The 12,133-nt window shown below is 32.7% G+C and overlaps 1 protein-coding gene across 1 annotated transcript in view; it reads right to left on the bottom strand.

The window, feature by feature from the left end:
- Znf292 (zinc finger protein 292) overlaps nt 1–12,133 on the bottom strand; it is an 84,620-nt gene that overhangs the window by 22,059 nt on the left and 50,428 nt on the right. The window contains exon 6 of the mRNA XM_010633279.2: nt 723–925. Coding sequence (XP_010631581.1) covers nt 723–925 — 203 coding nt within the window. The remainder of the gene's footprint in view (nt 1–722; nt 926–12,133) is intronic.

Raw genomic sequence — 12,133 nt, 5'->3', positions numbered from 1 at the left:
CCTACATCAAGAATTCAAACCAAAGCTTACTCCTTCCAAAAGAAGCCAGATGATCACTCATCTCTCCAAGTGCCATGCCTCTGACATCTAGGTATAGCTGCTGTTTCCTTTCCTGTTGGCTTACTTGGACAAAGATTTCTAAGAAGAACCATCAATTCAGACCATGGCTGACTCCTAACAAAGTCTACTCCCAATGTCCTCTAAATAATAGGTTAAAAACTCAAACGCTTAACAAAAATTGGAGAAAAATAAATGATCAAAAGAGACAGAGATAAGGCAAAAGAGGGAGACTGAGAATACATGTCTCAAGCATATCGCTACTGAAAGGGGTAAATGTGGGGCAGATAAAATGGGTGGGCCTTAGTGACCTAAATTAGCTAAAAAGATCTGAAAGTTTTCTGAAATCAGGCAGAACTGAAATTATGGCCCAAATAATGCCAAATATAAATATCCTAACTAAACTGTTAGGCCACCAACATCTTTCCTTTAATAAAATCAAGTTTTAAAAGGTCACATTTTTTAAGGGAAGGCAAGTGCAATCAGTTTGTACATAATTCAGAAAACTGCTTAGAATCAAGTTGCCACCATCCAGGAGCATATCAAAACTTACGAGTGACAATGGTCCCTTAACTATTTACAAGAAAGGATACTCAAAAACATTCTAATCTAATTAAAATTAATCTCTCCATTGAAAAAAATTACTAACAAAGAAATATACTTACCTCTTCGATTAACTTCTCATTTGGTGATGATGTGCAAAGACAGACAAGGTAAGTTTGCTTAAAACTACCTTTTGTACCAATCTCGGGATGATCAGAACACAGCTTTGCTAGAGCAGTTGCTTGACTTAACTGATTTGTTTTGATTAGATGTTTAATTCTCATATCCAACAAGATGGGACCCTCAAAAGCTAAAAATTCATTCACTTTAAAAAACAAGACATAATAGATTATTAACATTAGGTAATAATTCATTTGCAATACAAATACTTTTAAGGAATTTTTTAAAAATACAGGAACTAGAACTTTTTTTTCATTTTCCACTACTTCCAATAAGGGTATCATAAATTATTAACCTATAAGCACAAAGAGGTATACTACTAACTTTTCAAAGGTGCATTGAATTTTTGCCCCTTGAAAGTATGAGGTGAATAAACTACTTGGTAATAAAAATACTTTTGCATTAAATTCTAATAGTTATTAAAATTATTCTAAATCCTTTTTTCTATATCAGTTATTTTTGACTAATATGGGTCAGTATCCTAAAATTTATAATGCTAGGGCATTACAAAATTATATGGGCAACCATGAAGGATATGTGAATATTTAGATAAATTCAGCTAATATCTTGTTCAACATTAATAATGAATTCTTAATTTCAGAAAGGTTGTTTTAAAACATATTTTAGAAAGCCTTAAAATATTTACAGAAAAAAATATAAGGGAAAAGTTTGCCAAATAACAAATCCTTTAAAATTGTGGGCCTGTGTTATTCTTAAAGTATCATTCAATAAATCTCAATATATCTCTAAGACACAATTAAGCACAATAAATTTCTATTCTGCTCAAACCTGTAAATTTCCTAGTGCTTTTCCTGTCCTCTACACATAGGAGTGAATTGTGTTTTTTCTATTTATGAAAGAGAATTCAAGTTTTAACAATTTAAACTTTAAGTTTTTCCTTTCAGGATGGAAATCATATTTAAACATTTGTTGATAATTAACCTGAAGCCTTTGAAAATCTTTTAGCAATAAAATATAAAATGCCTTGTAAAACATTATTTTCCCTACTTGTGAACAAACTAGAGGATACAACTAAAAGTTTGGATACTGTCTTTAAATATCCCAGGCTCTTTTCTAGCATTTTTATTTTTATATCTAACTATATTTCACATTAGTATGAAAAGATTTTCTACCAAGTACTATGATCATAGTTTTTCAGTATTAAAACCATGAATCTGTAAATAATATGACACGGGATCCCATATTTTATCCTTTTCTTGAAGTCTAGGCTTCTGTAACTACTGCTCTTTGCTGTTCAGACTAAACCTTAAAAAACAAAACCCCAAAAAACCCCAAACAGTAATGACTGAACACACATAAATAAATGTGGACATTTCTGATATTTCTATCTTACTAAGATAAATGGCATTACTTTTTAATATCACATGATCCTATGATGTGATGGTGAATCTTGACCTCATCACTGGACTAACCCATTGATGAGTTAGTTCACAGAAGAATGTGCTAATAGGATATAGGGCCTAGTTGGGGAAATAGGTTCCTGGAGATGCCTTTGGGTGGTTATCTTTTCTTGGGTCATTTCCCTCTCTCTCTGCTTCCTGGCTGCCATGAGGTGAACAGCTCTCCTTTATAATGCTCTTCACCTAATTTTTTCTGCCTTGGAGCCAGCTGGTCACAAACTGAAACCTCTAAGTCAAAATAAATCTTTCTTCCTCTAAGGTGACTTTCTCAGGTATTTGGTTACAGTGACAAAAATCTGACCAACTCAGAAAATTATACAGCAAATATCTTTTCACAGATCAGTTTACTACCAAAGCAGAATTTGGGAAGATTTTAGATCAAAGATTTAAGAGAAACTTCAAAATAAGGTCATTTTGACTGTAGCTGACATTTAAAAAAAAGGCTTTCCTAATTCTTTCAAAAGGAAACAATTCTCTTATAATACTCTCACAAAAATTCATAATTAATAGAATTTGAAATATTAGGGCAAACAAAATTTTTTTTTTGGTATCAGGGATCAAACTCAGGTCCTTGTGCTTGCGAGACAGGCAGCAGAACCACTGAGCTAAATCCCAAGCCCTGGGCAAACAAATTTTAAAGGCAGCAAATATCTAACAAAATGGTGGCACTTCTAAAAGCTATCTCAAACAGTCCCTAAAAATCTCAAAGCAGCATGTAAGTTAGAATGACAAACTGCAAATATTTGCACTAAATCATTATACTGAAGGAATATTTATTAATATTAAAAGTTTCAAAACTGTATTTGTTTTTTAATGAAAGGAAGATAATGCCACACTTAGGGCATAACAGAGTGCAAAGGAATAAGGACTACAGAGAATCAACTTTATAGATGATTTTGTCCAACTCCATCATTTGGCAGATGAGTAAACTGAGAATCACAGAAAGCATCTAACAAAAGAGGCAGGACTAGAATAACGAACTTCTGACTTCTAGCTTTATATAGTGTGGGACTAGAAAAATCTATTTGACTACTGTCTCTACTTCTACTTAGAATGATACTTTATAGTAGTAAAGAGTTTTGGGGTAGCGTTAGCCTTTAAAGGGTAACTACACATTCTAAAGTTTGTGAGTCAAATGAATCAAAAGAAAATTGTAATACACTCCAATCAGTTCCACTGAAAACTCATGTCCCTCTCCTTTCTTTCCATCTATCTCTATTTTTCTTGCACTGAAATTTTTCCCCATTGTACTACATCTTTCATTTTCTCTACAATCTAGGACATGTTTTCCTTATAGAAGAACTGCCTTTTTATTGTGTCAGACTTAAGAAGTTTTATGACATTGGAGTAATTAGATGCATCAAATTTAACTACCTACTCAAGCCTATCAACAAATTTGGATGATATAAAGTAGTTAGTGAAGTATATGATCTTCAGCTACTTTGAGAAAGTAAAAATAGCCCTCTTTCCATAAAATGCCACTTTTGTAATACTGAATAAGAAAGTATTAGTTCCTACATTAAAGATAATTAACTTTAGATGCATTTGCAGTGTCTGTAATATGCTGTTTCATAAGAATCTCACAAGCATACAAAAATCTCTACACCACAGCTTATGTCATTTCTATTCAGTTGTGCTTAAGCTACAAAGTTAGAGTTGGCCTTAAAAATGCTTTCTTCTTAGACATCACCCACATGAGCGATCCATTAACTCACTGCTGGTGAACTGAAGAGCTTTCAATGACAACAAATAGCCTGCTGTGGCACAAGTGCTACAGGCTCCCACCATTGCATTAGTTAGTTCTGCCATTCTAAATAACTGAGTCTATTTGCTTTTTTTTCTGCTTCCATCTTTTACCACCATCACCTTATCCCTTAGCCCAAATCACTAATCAGATCACCTTGAAGTGGTGTGCTATTTTTCTGTATCAACTCTTACTATCATTTATTAGGACCCAGGGTGCTTAGTTTTGTTTTAAAAGTGCGTACTTGATTGTGTTGTCTTTTAAAAACCTTTCAGTGATTTTCCCTTACCTTCAAAGGGTAAATCTCCAAAATTCTCATCATGGCCTGAATCACTTATTTAAAATTTTTTTCTCTTAGAAACGATTCAGCAATTAGGCAAAAAAAAAAAAAAAAAAAAAAAAAAAAAAAAAAAAAAAAAAAAAAAAAAAAAATCACCACTTTCAGCAGGTGAAATGACCCTATGTGTAGAAAGCCTTAAAGTTTCCACTAAAAAACTAACTAGAACTAGTAAATATAACAGTTACAAGATATAGAATCAACACACAAATATTAGTTCCTATTACTTTTATGTATATTACAATTTATAGGTTGAATTTTTGTGAAAAAAATCACTGCACAAATTGTGTACTATCAATAAAATATTTGAAAAGGAAATTAAAATAACCCTATTTACAACAGTATTCCAAATAATACAATACTTGGAAATAAAGTTAACCAAAGAGCTCAAAGACTTCTATACTGAGGACTATGAAAGTGTTGGAAGAAAAAAGATGCCACAAACAACTGGAAAGACATCCTGTTTTCATAAATTCAAAGAATTAATGTTAAGATATCCATATTATGCAAAGAAATCTACAGATTTGACAACATCTCAATGGTAGTGGTTCACAGAAAACTTCATTCTAAAACTGAATGGAATCACAAGGAACTCTGAACAGCCTCAATAATTTAACACACAACAAACAAACCTGAAGCCATCCTACTTTCTGAATGCAAAACATCTTTAAAGCTAGAGTAATCATTGTAATAGTAGCATAAAAGCAGACGTATACACCATGCAATAGAATACAGTCCAGAAAGAAACCTTAGCATATCTGATTCTCAAAAAACAGTTCAAAGACAACACAATGGAAAAAGACATCAATAAATGGTGTTGGAAAAACTCAATATCCACATGCAAAAGAATGAAGTTGGACCCTTATCTTACACCATAAACAAAAATTAACTCAAAGTAGATTAAAGACCTAAATGTAAGACCCAAATTATTTAAACTCCTAGAAGAAATCATAGAGAAAAATATTAATGACACTGGAGTTGTAAATGATTTCTTGGCTATGACATCAAAGGTACAGACAACAAAAGCAGAAACAAATGAGACTATTATCAAACTTAATACTTTTGTCCTTTTGTTACAATTGAGAGTGAAAAGGCAAGCTACAGAATGAGAGAAAGTATATGGAAATCATTTATCTGACAAGGAAGGAGTAACTATTCAGAATAAATACAGAACTCTTGAAATTCAAAAAGAGGATCCAATTAAAAATGGGCTATGGACTTAGATATTTCTCAAAAGATGACTCATAAACGATCACCAAGCATATAACACATCACAAATCATCAAAGATCTGCAATTCAAACCACAAAGAAATATCATTTCATACTCATAAAACAGTATTGTGGAGAAACTAGAACTGTGCACATTCTTATTCAGACTGTAAAATGGTACAATCTCTACAAAAAACAGTGTAGTAGTTCTTCAAAAATTAAAAATAAAACTACCATAAGATCTATCTACTAATCTCATTTCTGAGATTTCAAAAGAACTGAAAGCATGTTCTTAAAGAGGTATCTGTACATCCATGATTAAAGCAGTGTTATGACAGCCAAGAGGAGGAAGCAATATTTGGACAACTTCTAAACTATAGAAACTTACCTTGAAAATTATTGGATTAGGAGATGCAGTGCTCAAGATTCAAGAAGAATTGGTAAATTGAAAAAAAAAATGCAATTTATGTAACTGTAGGTTATCCCCTTAAAGAAATAGAAATGAAAGTGCCTAAAGAATTCAGCATGACTATGATGAGAATGCGAAGTTTATGTTTTACAATGACCTAACATATGATAAATGCTAAGAACATTAAAATTGGGAGAGATGGTAACTTCTTGAGAAAAGCCTACTGATTAAGTGCAAATGTGTTACTTATGGTGGCACTGAAAAGGAGAATTCTTTTCTTATGATGGTTCTGGTAAGTTGTAGATTTAAGAGTAAGACAAACAACAGAGGAAGTGCAGACAGGAAAATGCAAATTTCAAATGAGGCTGATGGCACATTTGCAAAACTGTACAAAGAAGAATAAATGTAATCCTGGATAAGAGCCTAAAAATTAATTATATTTAAAAAATAGCTTGTGACTGCTCAGAAAAAATAAGGGTGACTATTAGGAAGCAAGGTAGTTTTGTGGTTTTTTAAAATGGTTTATTTGGAAAAAAAGATGGAAAAGAAAGGATAGACAGCTACTGTGAGGTGGTAGGGGGCTTCAGAGTTAACAGCCCCTAAAATAGAATTCTTAAACAAAAATTAGGTCAAACTTTTCACAGAAATTATCTCAAAATATACCATACTGAAATGTAAAATGCAAAACAAGGAAAACATTACACAATCTATACGATGTTGAATTTGGTGGACTTTTTAGATAGAACAATAAAATCACAATTCATAAAAGTAAAAAAATGAAAAGCTGGACTTTCAGTAAAGTGTGGAACTTCTGCTCTGTAGCTAATTGTTAGGAAAATGGAAAAGCTGGAGTGAAAGAAGGTATCTCCAAAAACACCTATCTGAAGGACTTATATCCAAAATATACAAACACCTGGCAAAAACCAGTAATAAAACAACTCACCTAAAAAGTAGGAAAAAATATTTGAATAGATGCTTCACCAAAGATATACAGATGGTAAATATATAGAGCAATTAAAAAGATTCTAATATCATTTATCATTAAAGAAATACAAATTAAAACAATCTGCTATCATAGTATGCCTATTACAGTGGCTAAAGACTAAGACATTATCAATTACTGGGGATAGTCTGGAGGAACAGGATTTATCATTCATTGCTGATGAGAATGCAAAATAATGCAAGTTCCTCAAAAGACAGTTTAGCCATTTCTTACAAATCTAAACATAGCCTTACCATATGATAGAGTAATCATACTCCGAGATATCTATCCAACTGGTGTGAAAATATTAACACAAAGACCTGCGTGCAAATGTTTATAGAAATGGTAGCAAACAAGACGCCTTAATAGGCCAGGATTGTAGCTCAGTCGCACTGCACCTGCCTGACAAGCATAATAAGGTCCTGAGTTCAATCCCGGAACAGCAAAATAAATAAATAAATAAACAAATAAATAAATAAATGAAATTAATAGGTACATTTCCCAGAAATAAACTATAATGCAAATAAAGACATGGATGAATGTCAAACAGATAGTGCTACATAAAAGAAGCCACAATGAAAGGCTATAATTACATGACTTTCTGGAAAAGAAACAACTATGGCCATACCATATAAATTACTTGTCAGACGTTTGGGAAAAGGTTGAATAAGTGAAACATAGGCAGTATGTGTAGTGCAGTGAGATTAAGTCTGTATGATATTGTAATGGTGGGCAGACATATGACACTGTGTATCTGAACCAAGGACACTTACAGCCCAGAGGGAATTTTAAGGTAGGCAAATTTTTAAAAATCAGGAAACTGGGATAATCCAGGATGGACTGCAGAATGTAACAAAATAAATCTAACTTTATTAAAAATATATGAAAAATGGGGCCGGGGATTTAGCTCAGCGGTTCAGTGGCCTGCCTTGCAAGCGCAAAGACCCAAGTTCAATCCCTGGTACCAAAAAAACAAAACAAAACAAAAAAACACACAAAAAAAACAACTCATTGAAAGGGATGGAAAAATAACATGGTAACCTAATTAACTGGAAATAACTGAAGTCTGAAAGAATAAAGGCAAAAACTTGACTCATATAACCACAGTACTCTAATTGGTAAAGCTATTCCACACAGGGTACATGCTACCTGAAGTCACTAATACATAAATAATTAACATTGGGAGGCCCAATGGTGAGAGATGCCAGTCTAATGAGGCTACATATGTGATTCCAATTATATAGCCTGTTGAATTTGGAGGCTAGAGATAACCAAGGGAAGAAAATTAGAATGATTTTATGATTTTTGTGGTAATGGATTAGAATTGGAGAAACAGTATGAATTCACATTTAGTTTAATATAAACATGGCTGGTTACTATAAAATATTTATAGACCTGTATATATACACAAGTACACATTCATATATTTCTTTGCTCTGTCCACTGAAAGGACCTAGAAGCACTGACATTGCAGTAACAACAAGCACACCCAGTGACCATATATGGTTTCCAATATCATTCTCCAATAAAAGGAAGCAGGGATCCTTGGAAAAATTCCTGATTTTACAGTTGGGCCAAGAAATATGGAAGTTGAGACTGGTGTATATTATAATGTCAGAAAGCTAGGAAGTAGCTCAAACAAAAATCACAAAAAGTCACGATGATGACAGGGTTATGTCAATGAGATATAGAAGTCTGAAGCACCTGAAGGAGCTCCCACTGGCTAAAGCTGGAATAATCTGAGCATAAATCAATTAGTGTTGGATTACAACCAAAGTAGAAAATAAATATCCATGAGTCCATATCTATATAAGTAAATGACTATAAGTAAGTAAATAGGGAAGATCAGACAAATCTGTGTAGAATTCTAAATAACAAATGTAGATCTTGAACACAACTTCCTCCCCCTTAAGTACTTCAAAAAGCACAGCATGGAAGAGGTAACCTGACACATAGTATCTTAACTGGGTGGTAATGGTTCATATCAATGGGGATACTTCATATTGATACGTAGCCTTGATATGATGGTATCCTGTGGTCTTCTTCCCAAAAACCCATAACCCAGGTCTAATCATAACAACAACATCAGACAAATCCCAATCGAGGGACATTCTACAAAATACCTGACCAGTACTCCTCAAAACTGTCAAGGTCATCAAAAACAAGGAAAGTCTGAAAAACTGTCACAGCCAAGAGGAGCCTAAGAAGACATGACGACTAAATGTAATGTGGTATCCTGGATGGGATCCTGGAACAGAAAAAGGACATTAGGTAAAAACTAAGGAAATCTGAACAAAGTTCGGACTTTAGTTAATAACAAGGTATCAATATTGTGACAAATGTACCATACTAATATAAGATGTTAGTAATGATGAGGGGCATATATTGGTTGTGGGAAAAGACTTTCTAATTATTCCATAAATCTAAATCTTTCAAAAATAAAAGGTTTAATTGAAAAATAATAATTAGGTTAACTTCAATATTAAACATTCATACTTAAAAAAACTCTAACCAGCCACTAATTATCATTTTTCATCAAATCCTTATAGAAAAAACAGGACAACTATTAGGTTAAGAAAACCTAAGCAGGTATATTTGATAAAATAACAGTAATAAAAGGGTACAGGTAAAATGGGCTGAAGGCAAGTATCAAGGGTCTGTTTTTAGACATGATCTTTTCATAGTTATAATCAAGGACCCAGAATACAAAAGGGTGCCCTTATTCAATAAAATCTACTAGAGAAAGGAAAATCGGAAGGACAAAAACTTAGAATAATGAAGGATTCAGCAGATCTCGACAAATTAAGGAGAAAGAATGGATGAAACACAGTGAAATTAAATTAAAAAATATAATTTAAAAATATTCTTTGTTTAAAAAAATTATGTGTGATTTTAGTAACCTTGCTGAGTTGTGAGAATGATATGGTTACTCAAAAAGGTAATGTCATCTTAGGTCATACTAAAGTAGAAATTGTTAAGATAAAGAGGATGAAGGGATCACTGAACTAAAGCTCACCGAATCATATTTAGGATAAAGATTAAGTGTTGAGAATTACACATTAAAAGAACAAGTACAAATATAAAATGAACATAAGGAATCATGATTGTAGATTTAAAATCATGCCACAACAGAAAGGTTTCAGTCTACATTTAAAAAGTCTAAGCACAGATATATGGTATTCTTGAAAAATTTCAATTTTCTGGAATGAAAGAGGGATTTATACTTTTATCTGCTACAGTTTTAGGAATAACACTAGAACCAACAGATGGAACTCTACAAATGTAGTTTTTACAATGAGGATTTTCTAACAGCAGGCTAAGAACAGACTGAACTACATAGTTACCATTCTCTAGGAGTATTTATATAATTTTGTTTTTCAGTGATGTTGTAGGGAGAGTTAAAACTGGGTGACAACTGAGTATTAACTGCCTTTCCAATCCAGAGATTATGACTAATGACACAAATAATATGTTAACAAAGCATAAACATCCCTTATTCAAAACCGTCTACTTGTGCTACTTTATTCTAGGATGCTAAAACCTTAAAGTTAAACCAGCATTTCAGTTCTGTCTACCCTCACTCTTCCAAATTAAAAAGAATACTTTTGGTTTAGATAAGATTTAGCTGGGAATGGTGGCACACATCTGTTATCCCAGCACTTAGGAGGCAAGGCAGGATTACTGTGGGTTTGGGTCCAGTCTAGGCTACACAGTGAGCTTAAGACCAGCCTGAACTACAAAGAGAGAACCTAAAACAAAAACAACCCAAAATAATAAACAGAATTTAGTAAGTCCAAATTTAATCAATTAAAAAAAAAAAAAAAAACACCAAAGCAATTCATGATGGATTTTACCCGGTATTCAAATGCTACACCAAAACTTCAAAGGCTTCACTATAAATTAATGAGTATAGTTTTTAAAAGTACATTCATTATTCTGAAATGTTACTCTATTTTGCAAACTTGATATAGACTAGATTAAGCTAAATCAAGGGACTAGATACAAAATATAATGTGTCTAATCTTTGAGTCCCCAAATTCAAAAATGTAAACAAATTAGTATGTGGGCACAAAATGTAAATCCCCTCAATTTTTCCAAAGAAGTAAATAAATATATTCTTTGGTTCATGTGATTATATAACAATGAAACACTATAAATAACAGAAGACCAAGTAAAAATTACGGTTGCAAACTCTCTCAAATCACATAACATCTCTGGGTGCTTCATAAGCTATAACCAGAATCTGGCTACTATAATCAGACTGTTTTGCAGAAGCTTTTCCTGGCTGCATAGTCCAAATTATTCCAGTTGCTAAGTCAGGTAAAGATCAAGAAAAAACAAAACAAAACAAAACAAAAAACAGTAGGAAAAAAAAGGCAAATACATCTGTTACAGGTACAATGTTAGGCACATTCAAACAAGGAAACTGAGTACACTGTCTTTTAAAACATAGTTTAAATTTCTGACAAGGTAGATAGATTCCTTTTTCCTGCATTTACATAGTATATGAGTTTGGCAAAATGGTATTTAGAAGTTGACAACAGAAGAAAGCAACTAATCCTCTACTTAGGTTAGGTCAATTTTACTAGGCTAGGTAGAACAGAGCATTAATACTAGATGGTAGAGGTTTCACATCTGGCTTTAATTCCTGGCTCTGCCTTTCATCAATAGTATAGTGATACAGAAAAGTTGTGGGGGTTTTTTGTTTTGTTTTGTTTTATTGTGGTATTGGGGATTGAACCCATGGTCTTAACACTGAGCTGTATCTCCAGGCATTTTTAATTGTTCTTCTTTTATTTTGATACAGGGTCTTGCTAAGTCACTGAATTGCCCAAGCTGTACTTGTGTTCCTTCTATCTCAGCCTCCCAGAGTGTTAGGATCACAATGATGTACCACCACACCTAGCAAGCCTAATATTTTTAAGTCTCCATTTTCTCATCCATAAAACAGAGAAAAGGAACAATAAAGATCCTACCTATACCATAGGATCACTGTGAAGGTTAAATTAAACCATGAACATAAAAGCATTTTCCATACTCTAAAAAAAAAAAAAATGATAAAACTAGATACTACTAATGTATCACATCTAATGCTTCCAAAAGTTGAGAAAATTAGAAAGTATCATTTGATGCTAGAAATGAATCATATTGGTGCTCAGCTGTGAGGCATAAACTATGTCAAAGGCAAAAACACCTAAGATTTTCAACTTTTAATTTATTATCATTTATTAGTGTTTTTAAATAATGATAT

This window comes from Fukomys damarensis, unplaced genomic scaffold (assembly GCF_012274545.1).
Source record: "Fukomys damarensis isolate Sample0158 unplaced genomic scaffold, DMR_v1.0_HiC HiC_scaffold_14, whole genome shotgun sequence".
In the NCBI taxonomy this organism is placed as follows: domain Eukaryota; kingdom Metazoa; phylum Chordata; class Mammalia; order Rodentia; family Bathyergidae; genus Fukomys; species Fukomys damarensis.
This window is presented reverse-complemented; position numbering and strand designations above follow the sequence as displayed.